Source organism: Mustela lutreola, chromosome 1 (genome assembly GCF_030435805.1).
Source record: "Mustela lutreola isolate mMusLut2 chromosome 1, mMusLut2.pri, whole genome shotgun sequence".
Lineage (NCBI taxonomy): Eukaryota > Metazoa > Chordata > Mammalia > Carnivora > Mustelidae > Mustela > Mustela lutreola.
Genome location: NC_081290.1, coordinates 233,280,678 through 233,295,113, shown reverse-complemented (window position 1 = coordinate 233,295,113; position 14,436 = coordinate 233,280,678). Strand labels below are relative to the sequence as shown.

General features: G+C 52.6%; 1 protein-coding gene across 1 annotated transcript; it reads left to right on the top strand.

Moving 5' to 3' along the window:
* Positions 1–2,310: 2,310 nt before the first annotated feature.
* Positions 2,311–14,141, top strand: RHOG (ras homolog family member G). Its single transcript, XM_059134199.1, has 2 exons — positions 2,311–2,400; positions 12,901–14,141. Exon 2 carries the CDS (start codon positions 12,969–12,971, stop codon positions 13,542–13,544), a length of 576 nt encoding a protein of 191 aa, XP_058990182.1. The 5' UTR covers positions 2,311–2,400; positions 12,901–12,968; the 3' UTR covers positions 13,545–14,141.
* The last annotated feature ends 295 nt before the right edge of the window (positions 14,142–14,436 follow it).

The window sequence follows — 14,436 nt, the reverse complement described above, 5'->3', positions numbered from 1 at the left end:
CTCTAGACTAGAGTTATGATCTCAGGCTCTGTGCTCAGTGCAGAGTCTGCTTGGGATTGTCTGTTCCTCTCCCTCTGTCCTTCCCCCTCATGCTCTCAATCTCTCTCAAGTAAATAACCATATATTTTTTTTTAAATCTCTTTATCCAGAACACTAAACTAAAAATCAGGTAAAAGCAAACTAACCAGTTGAAAAGAAGGGAGGCCAGAGCCCCACGATTTTCCTGCTTTCAAGTTCTGGGAAGGGAAGTCTGGGAACTCAGCTCAAAAACCTTTGTTCTGGGACACAGTTTTTAATGGCTTCATAGAAGCTGCTTTAGTATGTAGTCCTTCACTGAACCCTGTCTTTTATGGAAACTCACAATCCTATCTTCATCATCAAATGCCAAGCACCAGCCATGTACTCCTAGTAGGGTACAGAAGGGAATCAGATTTTCCCTTTGTCTTTCCTGCTCTCTCCTCCACAGAGAGAAGTCTGTTCCAAGTGCTATGGGGAGGGAGGAGACAAACCCAAACTCCACCTAGGAGGATCAGGATAAGCTTCCCCAGAAGGCTAGTAGAAAATGAATTCACCTACTCAGTCATCCACCAGCCTGAATCCGGTAAGACTCTCTCCTTCATTGTCCTATCCCTTACCCACTAGCTGTATGTCCTATTGAGCACAGATGAGATATGTCTAGCCAAAATTCAGATGTACTGTGAGTGTAAAAGACATACCAGATTTCAAAGCCTTAGTAGAAAAAAAGAATGTAAAATATCCCCTTCGTTTCTATAGTCGAAAATTTTTATATTGGTTACAGGTTGAATAATCTTTTGGATATACTGGGCTAAGTAAAATATAGCATTTAAGTGAATTTTATCTGTTTCTTTTTTTACTTTTTAAAAAAGTCATCGCTCGAATATTTTGAGCTACATATATAACTTAAATTATTTGCATTCGACAGCACTGGGAGAGACTATCAACTGTAGGGCAGAGGTGTGTGTGTGGGGGGGGGGGGTCTGTGTGCACGTGTGCCGTGGGAGGAGGGGTAATGGCAACCTGGGAGGGAGTAATCCATTAGGCCCAAATCGTGAAAGTCCGAGTGGATTTCACCTGGCGATCAACACAGGAAAGAAGGAAAGACAGGGGTAAGAGAATCGGCAAAGACCCAGGGACGCGGGCAGACATGTTGTGTTTAGGAAACTCGTTCTTATAGCATGATTTCTTTTTAAAGGCATTTGTTGAATGTTTACTTTGAGCCAGACATGGACAGCAGCCCTTTCACATCCATTCTCATGTTATCTCCACAACTACAGGATGAAGGAGAGGTTAAAGGTTAAGCTATTTATTCTCGGAGTTGTTCTTCCTCTTTATCTGGAAAGCCTCTTGGAGACAAGGGAGCCTGTCTTAAACGCCTTTCAGTTTTCCTTCACAGCACCCAGCACGGAGCTGGGCACGTGGTAGGTGCTCAGAAAGTTTATGTTGAACGATGGAAGGATACCCATTCTGGAGTCACAGAGCTCCACGAGCAAGCCCCGGCTGCAATAGCACCAGAGGGCGCCCACGAGCCCGTCCACCCATTGGTCCCCAGGGCGCCGGCAGGATCTCGGGCCTGGGTGCGGCCCTGCAGCCCTAAGCAGTTGCGCGCCCTGACGAGAAGAGCGGGCGAGGGGAGCCCTACGTCCTGCACCCGCCCCGCCCCCTCCCCAGAGCCCAGGCGCACCGAGCAGCCGGTTGCGGAACGACGACACGACATCCTGTTTTTGGGGCCCGCGGCTCCGCCGGCGCCTCTGCAGATCTTGTCTTTCCCCGGGTGCTGACGCCAGCTCCCCTTCCCCCAGTCTCCGCACCCTCCCCAGGGGTCTGGGGCCTTCCCACTGCTGAATCACCACCACTCCGCACTCCCCGGGGCTCGGGGCAGGGGTGGGGACTGCCCCAGCAGGACCCACTCTTGCCAACCCCTAGCCTTGGCCAGCGCTCGATCCCCGGGCTTGATTGAGGTGCCCAACCTTGGGGCGCCTGTTCTCAGCATCTTCCCGCGGGGGTTGGTGGGGGCGAGAGACGGGGAGGGGGACTAAACTGGCTTAGGGCCTCTACTGCGGTGGGGGTGGCAAGGAGAAGACGGGGCAGTCTGATCTTAGGAGGACTGACTTAAGGGCCTCCGAGGCAGAGGGCTGCGGGCGAGCCCAGGACCCGGCCAGGGGCAGGGAAGGAGCGGGCAGGGGGGTGGTGGGGGTGGAGACCCGGGCGGGGGCCCCAGGCCCCGCGCACTTCCTGGTCAGGCCGCGCCCCGCCCCCGCGCCCCGCCCCGGCCGGCCCGCCCCCCCCCCCCACTTCCTCCGGCCTCCAGGTCTCACTTCCTTCTCGAGCCCCGAGCCGCTGCCGCCGCCCCCAGCTCCCCCGCGGCGGGGAGGGCACCAGGTGAGGCCCGGCGCGGGCCGGCGGACTGAGGGTCCGGGGGAGGGGATCCCGGCCGGCGGGGACTGCGCGCCGGCACCGGCCGGGGAAGTTTGCTTGCGGGAGGCCGCGGGCGGGAGCTTCTCGGCTCACTGCAAGTTGGGCGGGCGCGGCCGGGCGGGGCGCGGAGCCGGCCACTGCGAGCAGGCGGCGGTTCTGGGAGGGTGGGTTTCTGTACCGAGGGAGGATGGCGAGGCTCCACTGGCTCCCGGAGCCGCGAGGGACCACTGAGGTGGGAGGGTCTCCCGCTCCGAGAGAAAAGTCTCTGAAGTGGAAGAGCTCAGAAGTGGGAGATGGGACTCGAGTGGGGTGACCTCAGAAGTTGGGGGGGGGGGTGGGTTCCGAAGTGTGTGAAGGAAGGGGACCCTCTGGGCTGGAGAAGGCGCTCTCCCTCTACTCCGGCAGTTGTGACATTTGGGAGTATGGAGGGAGGTGGTGTCTGAAGCCCTAGACTGCGGAGGAAGAGCTCCCTCCCTGGAAGATCGGTGCCAATCCAGACCCACATTCGCAGGCTACAGTCCAAGGTCCTATACAAGGCGGGGGGGGGGGCGCGGGGGCGCGGGGGCAGGGAGCGGAGAGGCCCGCCAGCCCCAGTCCCGCTCTCTGGATTCCGTTTTTCTGACGCCCAACCTCTCCATCCCTGGAATGAAGCAACAGGTATTTAGTTAGCAAACATCTCTATGCCTACCTGACCTGGGCCTGCCCTTGCTTCTTTGGGGGGCAAAGTGAGGAAGGAGAAGACTTAGTCTTGTCCCGCGACCAGAGGTGAAATGACTCTCATTCAGAGGTCCCTGACAAGATGGCATCACAGAGAGCAGGACTGTTTTGAGGAGAACGAGAGAATAGAGCTTCTGGGGAGGCAGCAGGGGCTCTGGCCTTGGGAAATGATTCGGAGCCCCCTGTTTCCCGCCTCCGCCCCCCATCGTTAGTCCCTGAATTCTGTACACTCTCATTTCTCTTCTTCCATTCCTTCTTCAGACCCTATCCACAGACTGTCCATCACCCTCTTCTTGCATCCTCTGTAGTCTTTCACCTAAACACACATTCATGCCTAGGCCCCGTCCTGTCACCTGACCTGCTCCTCTGTCCACCTGTGTTACCTTCAGCCTCTGCCTTCCCTTCCCCTTACCAGCTTCTGGCTCCCAAACGCATATCTACTCTCTTGCTTCTTCCACCTTCCCTCAGGCCTCTCCATCTCTCCGTCTCTTTCTCTTTCAGTCATTTATCTCCAGCTTTGGGGTCCAGATCTTTGGGGAGTTTGAGAGCCTTTTCAAATCTCCCTACCTTAGAGAAACAGGCTACAGCCTCCCGGTGATAAACATGATTAAAGGGCTGGAAAACCTTTCTCTATCTCCTGGAGACAGAATAACTGTCCTTAGCCTCGAGAGTGCCCAGAATAGGGGAAACCAGCCGAATGAAGGGAACCTGCAGTGGGTGAGGTTGTGGTTAGGCAGGAGGAAGCAGTCTGTAGTGCTCAGGGTAGAGCGACACAAGAATAAGCCTGGTGAGAGAGGCTGTGGGAAATCAAAATCACCAAACCCTTGGATGCTTAACCAAGAGGCTAGGTATGGAGACTGGGGGAGAATCTGAAAGGCCTTGACTCCAGTGCTTTCTGGTTCCAACACCACCTGTTAGGGAGAGCGGGAGAGGGTCACCTTGGTGTGGTGGAAGGAAAGGGAGAGGGCAAAGGCAGGATTTTGGAGGGAAGACTATGTTACTGGTCTAACTTAGGTCTTAACTGTTTTAATTCCAGTACAGGCAAAGAAGAGGGGTGTAAGGCAAAGGTGTCTGCTCCCTTTTCCCTGCTTCCTTACAGGACCTGCCCAGGCTGGGAACCCACGTGCCCCCTGGGCTACATCAGGGTCTTGTTGACCAGGGAGCCCTCTGCTAACCCCTCTGCCATCAGACATCATTAATATTCCCCCTCTCTCCCAGGAGCCTAAGTCCCTCTGTTTTAGGAATTTCTCTAGATTTTTATTTCAGTCCAGCCTGGCTCTGTAAGTTGCCATCCTCATTCTAAAGCTCCTTCCTCAAGTCTTGGGGAAGTATGCTGAGAGATCCTGCCGCTCCATCTCCTCAAGTCTACTGTATTCATTTCTCTCTATTAGAAAAAAAAGAAAAGAGAAGAGAAGTAGAGGGGAACTTTTTGGGATTCCCAAGCACAAAAAGATTTAAGTGCTAATCTGGTTCCTCATTCTGTCTTTTCTCCTGTCACAGTTGTCCTTCTCCCTTGAATTGTCCCTTCTTCCACCCACCTGTATCTCCTACTATGATTCTGAGAGGTATAGGTGGGTTCCACTCCTGGAGGAAATCCCCGACCTGTAAAAAATTTCAGCTCAGAGTGCATGCAAAGAAATTTTTAAGTATCATGGCTCATTTAAAAACCATCCAGGACTTCTGACTCCCCACCCACTAAACTAGTACTTATTTTAGGAAGAAATGACTGATGTGAGATTGTCACAGATCTTGGTTGGGAATCTAGGATATGGAGAGTTGTTTCTGGCCAAATGTGTTAGGTTGGATAAGGTGGCTGATACGAGCTTTTAGGAGGTCATAGCAGGAAGATATGAGAAGTTGTTGCTATAGTGAGACAGTTGGGAAGATAATTAGAATGGGGATAGCTGGGCAGCTGGGAAGAAGGTGATGGGCCTGGGCACAGAATGAAGACCTCTGCCTCCCTATACAGTGTAGACCCATTAGTGGTGAGGCTAGTAGGGGTCTGTGAGGAGGGAAACCAAAGACAAAGCCTGGGCCACCTCCCCAGGACAGATTGGTTTTTCTGTCTAGTGTCTAGCTTCCTCTTTTGTCCTCATATCATGGGCAGAGGACATCTCCCCAGGAGCTAGAGCTTATAGAAAGAGCTCCTCAGCTAGGGCAGGCAAGGGTGGCTCTCTGTCTAGTAATGTCAGTTCTAGATCATGGGCAGCCTAGTATTGGCTAGACATGAGAGCCAGGGAACTTGGAGGCAGAAAGGGTTCAGGCATCAACCTGATCCCTTTGGACCATTTCCTGAAGGAATAAAACCATTGTTGGGTCATCCTTAATGAGGCCAGAAACATGGGCCCAGAGTAACAGTCCTCATCTTTTCCTTTGTGGAAGTGACATCAGGCTGAAGGTTAGGAGCCCCAGGTCCTTGTCCTGGATTTGCTCCCAAATCTGTATAACCTTGGTCAACTTTGTCTCTTGTCACTGAGTTCCAGTGTTAAGGAGTTGCCTGTTAATACCTCCAAGTGAGCATAGAGAATACTGAGAGCTCTAACACTCCTCCGTCCCCTAAGAATCTCCTCATAGTAGCACCCCCACTCTGGGCCTGTTAATACCTCCAAGTGAGCATAGAGAATACTGAGAGCTCTAACACTCCTCCGTCCCCTAAGAATCTCCTCATAGTAGCACCCCCACTCTGGGCCCTCTGTCTCACACCAGCCTTGATCTGACAGGCCTCCATAGTCTCTTAAGGATCTGTCCAGGGATGGGACCTGTGGCTCTTTTCCCCCAAAGCACAAGGATTCTGACAGGTTGAATTAGGCAGACCACTGGGGATTATGCCAGGGGGCAGCAAGTTGGGGGAGTGCCCTCTGCCCTGTTCCAGCCCTGCCCCACTGACAGTGGAAAATCGGTGCCGGAGTTTCCTCCCTGATGTGTTTTTCCCTTGTGGAAACCCCCTCAGACCTGGGGCGGGGCTGAAGGGATAGAGCAGCCCTGGGTCTCTCTGTGGGTATTTTCAGGTTGGGGAGGCAGGATTGGGAGGATGGCATTTCTGTATAGCATCGTGTGAAAGAGCAAAGACAAAGGAAGTGCCACTTCACAGGCCTTTCATGGGGCCCCGGGACTGCTGAGGGGCTGTTAGGCGGGGAGGAGGAAGAGAGGAGGAAGCAAGTGTTGGAGCCTTCCTCTGTGCTGCTTGGTGGGGGAGGGCCTGCCTCCTTAGCTCCTCCAGCGCTCCTCCAGCCTGAGCTGCCCTGGCCCTGGGCTCACCCTTTGTGGAGCACCCAAGGACCTGGGATGGTGAGAGAAGGAAGGGACTGGGACTTAGTGAAAGGGTCCCAGCCCCCCAAAGCCTTCCCAGCTACACCTGTCTTGTTTCCTTCTCCTCCTAATCCCTACCAGGTAGAGTCAAAGTCACTCTCTTAGCCTCCTACCCTACTTGCTGGCCTGTAGGATCCTCTGCAGGGGGTGAAGGGTGGAGGAGAGCAAGAAGTGGAGAGTTCTTCACATACATTCTTTCTTTTTTTTAAGGCTGGGAACTAGGCTCTCTCTGATGGGGAGAAGGGGAAGAACAAGAGAGACTCAGCCCTTGGCCTGGTCCCAGCCCCACACTGACCTCATGTCTCCCCTAGCTTCTTCCTCCTAGCCCAGCTGCAACCAGCTGCAGCCCCTCTGAGCCTTTCCATATCACCTCTCCACCTGTCCTTCGAGACCAACAGACTTGAAGAATTTCTGAAGCCATATCCAATACTAACTCTGACCCTTACCTCATCTTTGACCAAGGGTCTTCTGGTGTTAACCAGTTCTTAGCCTTATCAGGTGACTTTTCCTACCCATTTTCCTCATCCCTCCAGGCTAGCTGTGCCTACATCCCCCCTCTCACCCTTCCACCTGAGGACAGAGCAATCTAGCCTGTGTGTTCATTACTCTTAAACTGTACTCCACAGAGGAAGGAGGAAGTTGGTTACCCTTGTCGTGTCTCCTGGGTATGGAGGCTCTTCCTTGTTCCCAGAATCAAAGTCTGGATTGATGGGGGAGGAGATGTGTATCTGTCTGCAGCTTTTGCTCAGCTCTCTGCTGGGCTTCTAGAAGTAAGCAGGACAGACTTCCCTCCTCATGAGGCATCTAGTTCAGTGCAGTGAATAAATGGTTCAGACAGTGCTGGGGAAGATAGGGCAGGAGAGGGGATTGCTTTGGTGTCCTGGAGAAGAGGGGGGACAGAACTGGACCCTGGAGGACTGGGAAGCTCTGAGGCTGGGGAAACAGAATTCTAGGAAGAGGAACTCCCATGTACGAAGACATGCAGGATGGATTGAGTTCATTCATTTATTTACTGACAGCCACTGTGTGCTGTGCTCAGCCGAGGGAGATAGATTCAGCCAGGACCTTGCCCTCTAGACCCTCCCAATCTAGTGACGAGAGATAAGATTCAGATCAGCCTCCCTGTGATGCAAGAGAGAATGTACCTGTGAGAGAAAACGGGGACCGGGCCTGGGATGGGATAAGTCATTATGAATTTGGATGATTTACAAAAACTTTCCTGGAGATAGTGACAAGAGTACCAGACTCTGGAGGTGGAGGACCAAGGTTAGAGGCCCGCACAGGAGTAAGGACAGGTTGGAGGATGGAAATGGAGAAGCAATGCTGGATTCCCACAAGGACTGGAAATACTGTTGTTTTATGTGTTTTGTGGAGGCTGCATGTGGAGGATCAGGGTGGTGTGGCCCGAGCTCAGAAACAGAATGCCCACAGACAGACTGTAGTTAGAATGAGTTTCGGGAAACGCTATAGAAGGGGAGCTCCATGCCAGCGAGGCAGATTAGAAGGCTGCAGTAAGTTCCCATTGCTCCCACACTCCCCCATTTCTTACAGCCCATTCCTCCCCTCCCCCACTCCCAGTTGGGACACTTCCCCTGCTCTAACGGCCACCAAGATCTGGCAATCAGGCAATTTGCTGCTTCCTTTCCCTCCCCCATTCTGGGCCTGCCTGTGCCACACCCCAAGACCAGGTCCCACAGGGTGCACTCTGGGCTCCAGAGACCACACCCAGACAGGATTAGCCCCCCATGAGCTGTGCTTCTTTCAGGAGCCACAGAAGGCTAGCAGTGGGAGGAGAGACTTTTGCCTATCTCAGTCAAAGCTTTTGGCTGTAGGGTTATTGTCCAATCCCGGGCATCTGAGGCATATCTCCAGATCTCAGCAATGGGGCTTAGAAGCAAGCAGATCAGAACGCAGTGGCCGCACACTGTGCTTAGCTTACACTGTGCTTAGCTTTTCTGTGGGGGCAGTCAAGAGAAGCTTAAGCTTCAGTATTGGGGGGAGGGGGTGGCATCCACGAGCTAGGAAACTTATGTATGGCTTTTGGAGGAGAATTCCAGAGTCTAAGAAGGATTAAAGGAGGTGGCCACGCTGTGGACTCATGGGACTGTCAGACTGAAGCTAGGCCTGGATGCAGGAAGATGTGAGAGGGGTGAGGGGAGCAACATACAGAAGAACAAGAAGAAAAGTTCAGAAGCGGGGCGCCTGGGTGGCTCAGTGGGTTAAAGCCGCTGCCTTCGGCTCAGGTCATGATCTCAGGGTCCTGGGATCGAGTCCCGCATCGGGCTCTCTGCTCAGCAGGGAGCCTGCTTCCTCCTCTCTCTCTCTGCCTGCCTCTCTGCCTACTTGTGATCTCTCTCTGTCAAATAAATAAATAAAATCTTAAAAAAAAAAAAAAAGTTCAGAAGCAAGAATGAGCCTGGCTTGTTTATAAGGGAAAGTGGAGATCACTCTGGATCAGGGAGCTGGAAACTCTAATTTGCAAAGTAGATACATACATTGGATACATACATTGCACTTAATCCTTCTAGCAACCTGTTAAGGTTAAGATTGGTGCTGTTACTGAGCTCATAAGAGGCAGAGCTAGGATTTAAATCCAGGTCTATCTGACTCCAGAATCCTTACCAGGTTATGAAGAACTCTGAACGTCAAGCTGAGGAACCTGGCAGGATCTGAACTAAGTTCAGAATATAATGCCAGAATAAGTCATTGTAATTTGGCTGATACTAAAGAGATTTGCAAACATTAACTTACATAAACATAAGTCCTTTTTAAAAAAAAAAAAAAAGAGTCACCTAGTGAATAAGTCACAAATGATCCCAGACTCCACGTGGCCAGGCTTCTCTCTTTGTTGGGCCTCTGCAGCATTGACTGTCCCTTCTTATGTGGCACAGATTGGACCTCACTTCCTAGCATGCGCTCTCCTTAAATGAGCTGTGGGAACTTATTTGACCCAGCTTAGGCCATAGCATTTCAGAGGAAAGAGTTGTCCTGGGAGAGAGGCTAGAAGTCGGAGCTAGACCTGAGTGGGGAGAATTGGGCTGATGGCACCACTCAGACCCTTACATACTTAGTGCTTCCTGCCTTTTGGGATGAAAGGCATTGCTTTTGTAACTCTTGTATGCACAGCACCTCCCAGTTTACAAAGCACACTTATTCCTGTGCTCAGGGTTCCTCAGTGCTGCCCTTTGAGGCAGGGAGGGCAAGTGTTTTCATTCCTGTTGTACAGATGAAGAAACTGAGGCTCCAGGGAGGAAAGTGACTGACTTGTTTAAGGTTTCTAAGACAGCTGGTAAGGGGTAACTTGGAGGTTATGTGACACATTGAGGAAGACACGGGGCTTTGTATCACAAAACTGGGGTTTATGTCCTGGCTTCCAGGGTAACTAGCTGTGTGATGTTGGGTTACTTTAACTGCCCTGGGTTTGCTTCCTGATCTGTAAATTAGGAATATTACCAGTAGGTAGTCATAAGGGTCAAATAACAACATCACGTGACCTAGGAAAGGTGGTACCTTGTGAGGGTTTCTGATCAAGGGGTGGAGTCAGCAGGTGAGCCCCAGAGGTCAGATTCAGGGATCTAGTGCTCCTGGCTCTATACCACACTGCTGCTGCTTTGCCCTGTTTCTGGACACTACCTCACTCATGTTCCTTTTCCGGTGTCAGTCCTGTTCCCTTGCCAGCCCGGAAGCGACCCTGTCCCTCCCAGCTTCGTTGAAGGCTGATTGCTGGTTGATAACCCCTCCCTAGAGAGCTGCCTGGAGCCTGATCTACTTCCAGTCTCTTGGGCCTTATGACTGCGGCCAGAGTTCCCTCCTTGCCTTCCTGCCTGGGCTGGCCCAGTGTGGGGCTTGTAGGGGAAGAGCTCCCGGTCACACTGCCACACCCACTCCCCTGCTCTGTGTGAAACTGAAGATTTACATGCCCAGGAATCCTCTCAAAAATGCCACTGTCTCCCAATTAACCCTGTGGACACAAGTAATGGCCCTTTTCCCCAAAAAACCTGGTTGCTCCTTTCCCCAGGGACGGAGTCACAGAACCCTGAGAATGAGTGTGCCCCAACTTGCCCCAGTGTGCCCAGGCCTTGTGCATTTCCTGACTCAGCCCTCCCACCCCCACCTGGGGGGTTTTCTGCCCCCATCATCCTATCCTTTACTCCCAGGGCTCTTGATGTCTCATTTCCTCTATCTAGTACCCTTGTTACAGGCATTTTTCTCCCCATTTCATGGACTGGGAAACTGAGGCCCACAGACAATATGTACCTTATGCTTGGTTACAGTGAATCAGCAACAGAGCAAAGCTGGGGCTCAGACTTAGGTTAGGTCTCTTGTCTTCCAGTCTGAGGTTCTCTCCACTGCCCCAGAGTACCTTTATTTCCTTCCCAGACCTGTTCCCAACGTTGTCTATCCAAGATGGAAGTATTTTTAATACAGAGAGGCAACCTTACAGGATGAAACCGTTTCCTTCCACTCTGGTCCCAGGGGAAGTAGAGACCTGGGAGGGAGCTGGGGCCATCCCTGGGTCCTGTGCAGATCCCTGCCCCCAGAATTTCTGTTTCTATTTCCAATGGGGGAATTCTTCCTCCTCCCTCCATTTGACTTTTGAGGCTTTTGAACCAGTGATTGAGAGGTCCAGCTGGAGGGTATGGGGTTCTCAGACCAGAGTATAGTTTGTATACAGTAGAATGGGGGAAATGGGAGAGCGGTGCTGGTGCTTGGTGGAAAGAGGGACACTTAGAGATCCTGTGTGTCTAAAACAGGGCTGTTCCCTCCCAGGGAGTAGGGATCTGGTTGTGGGAGAGAGTCGGGGAAAGGAAGTCACATACTGGCCAGAAAAAGTCCCCCGTGGCTGAGAGGAAATAGCCAATGAGAGGAGGAATCTTGCCACACCAGTATAAATAATCACAGGGTTTCCGGAAGCTCTGCTCTGTTCCAGAACTCAGAAGAGCAGTTCCTCACCCCAAAGCCCTGTGAACTGTAGAAGGGATCAGGGCGATGGCGTGGAGCTGGGACTTCTCTTGTACTTCCCCCACTAATAATGACAGCAGCCTGTTTATTTGGCACTTCCTATGTGCCACACCTCATGCCAAACACTTTCTTCATGTTTGTTCATACTCTTGGCAATTCTAACACAATAGGCAAGATGATTCCCATTTTACAGAAGAGAAAGAAACTGGAGACTCAGGAAACTTAAGTATATTGCCCAAGATCAAACATGACTGGTTGGTGGAACTATGATTACAATCCCTGGCCAGTCTGACTTAAGCATGGATTGTCAGTGATAGTGTTTTAATGGCACTGTGTTCTCTATCCAAGAGTCTGGAAGGTTCTGAAATTTTTCAGAGGCACATGCTATGATCTAAGGAAAAGGACGGAACATGAAGGGGCAAATCAAACATTTGTTTTCCTCTCCTGCCCATCCCTCTTGGCTGGGCTTGGAGGATCTACCCTACCCTACCAAGGGCTTTGAGAGAAGACGCTGATATCTTGGAGCCAGAGCCTTTGCCTCATTAATCATTACATACCAGATTCCAGACCAAATCCCAGCCCTGGCTCAACCCCCAGTATTCTCTTGCACCAAGTTGCCAGATAGGGTTTACTGTGCTTGTGAGAGTTACGAGATCAGCTCTCCCGCTTTCTCCCCATCCCTCAAGCACCCTGGATTGAGATAGGGCAGTTGTCTAGAGACTTTTGCTCCTTACTCAGCAGATTTCTCACTGTGCCTTTTGGTTTGCACTCAGTAGCCAAGATGTCAGATATGGGGTTAAAACATCAGTGTGCTGGGCAGGGTGGGCCCTGAGTTGGTAGCATCTCTACCCATGGCTGCATCTCAGAGTGACCTGGGACAGTGGCTATGAGCCAGAACCCCTCTCCAGTCTACTCAGTGGGAGGGGTCCCTATCTGGTAGAGGATCTGGTAGACCCCCTACTTCCGTACCTCACTTTTTGTGTCTGTACTGCCTGGAGGGAAAAATGTAGCTAATACTTAACCAAATACTTATTATGATCCAAGGTACTGTTCTAAATGCCTTTGATGTGCCCATTTACATAAGCCTTACAATGACCCAGTGAGGTAGGGTAGCATTTTTTCCTCATTTTCCAGGTAAGAATACAGAGGCATGCAGAGGTTAAGTCTTTGGTCCAGGGTCACACGGGCAGCAGATAGAAAAAACAGGATTAGACCTTATTCGGTCTGGTACCAGAACTTACTTGCTTTACATAATACATTACACCTTATACTGCCATCCTCCCTACACCTGAGCATCGTGGCTTGTTCTCCAGGCCTCGCTCTCATTGTCTCTGTCTCAGAGATCTGTCTTCACGGGATTGCAGAACGGTGTCAGGTTGAGAGAACAGGGGCTGGTTTCCCTCCACGTGTTCCCTTCTTTCTCCCCAGCGGCTAGAGGCCTCCCTAACCATGTGTGTCCCTGTGATCTGCCTGTAGGTCACTGCACCCGGAGGGGCCCGGAAGGGGAAGGAGGCCTTGCCTCCATTGTAGCAGCTGCGCCCACGATGCAGAGCATCAAGTGTGTGGTGGTGGGCGATGGGGCTGTGGGCAAGACGTGCCTGCTCATCTGCTACACAACTAACGCCTTCCCCAAGGAGTACATCCCCACGGTGTTCGACAACTACAGCGCCCAGAGCGCTGTGGACGGGCGCACAGTGAACCTAAACCTGTGGGACACAGCGGGCCAGGAGGAGTACGACCGGCTGCGCACGCTCTCCTACCCTCAGACCAACGTCTTTGTCATCTGTTTCTCCATTGCCAGTCCGCCCTCCTACGAGAATGTGCGGCACAAGTGGCACCCAGAGGTGTGCCACCACTGCCCTGATGTGCCCATCCTGCTGGTGGGCACCAAGAAGGACCTGAGAGCGCAGCCTGACACCCTCCGGCGCCTTAAGGAGCAGGGCCAGGCGCCCATCACACCGCAGCAGGGCCAGGCCCTGGCCAAGCAGATCCATGCTGTGCGCTACCTCGAGTGCTCGGCCCTACAGCAGGACGGCGTCAAGGAAGTGTTTGCTGAGGCTGTCCGGGCCGTGCTCAACCCCACACCCATCAAGCGTGGGCGGTCCTGTGTCCTCTTGTGACCCTGGCACTTGGCTTGGAGGCTGCCCCTGCCCCCCCACCAGTTGTGCCTTGGCGCCTTGTCTGCCCCCAGCTGTGCCTTAAGGACTAATTCTGGGACCCCTTGCCAGGGGGGTCCCTGAATGCCCTTTTCTCTGAATGCCTGTTTCTCCTAAATGAGGCCCATAGGGAAGGGGGCTCTGGGCCCTGCCCCACTCTGCTTGGGAACACCAGGTATTTCTGAGAGCTCACCCAGGCCAAGGTCAGACCCCTCTCCAAGAAGCCAACCCGGGTGCCCCTCCCCCGTCTCCCCTACTGAACAGTTGATCCAGCTTTCCACACAGATGTTGCTGCCTATTGTGGTGCCTTCTCTCAGGTTAGGAGCCCTCAGCTGTCCCTAACCTCTCCCTTGCTGCTCTTTGAATTGCTCCCCCCTCAAAATGCTCTCTCCCTTCCCCAAAGAAGGAGCCACAGAATCCTGAGAAGATGAATGTGCCCTAACCTACCCCCCTGTGCCCAGGCCTTATGCATCTGCTGACTGACTCAGCCCCCACTTCCCCAGGCTCCTGGGGGGGCTTTCCTACCCCCATCAGCATCAATAAAACCTCCTGTCTCCAGTGGCCCTGGCTCCTCCCTGTGTGCTAGGCAGTGGGGGTTGGGCAGGGGATGGGTATGGGCTAGGGCTCCCCAGAGACTGGGAGCCTTTTGTTTCCTGTAAAAGGGGACAGGAGACAATAGGCTTCATTGTGGTCCCCCACCCCCCAATTTCCCTAACAAAGCTCAGGGCTCCCTTGGAGGGGCCAGTCAGGGGCCCAGCCACTGACTGTAGTGGACTGGGATGTAGAACCTAAGGAAAACACTCTGATCTAAGGCTCAGAAAAGGAGAAGCTGAGAGCCACCAGCCTGCGGACAGGT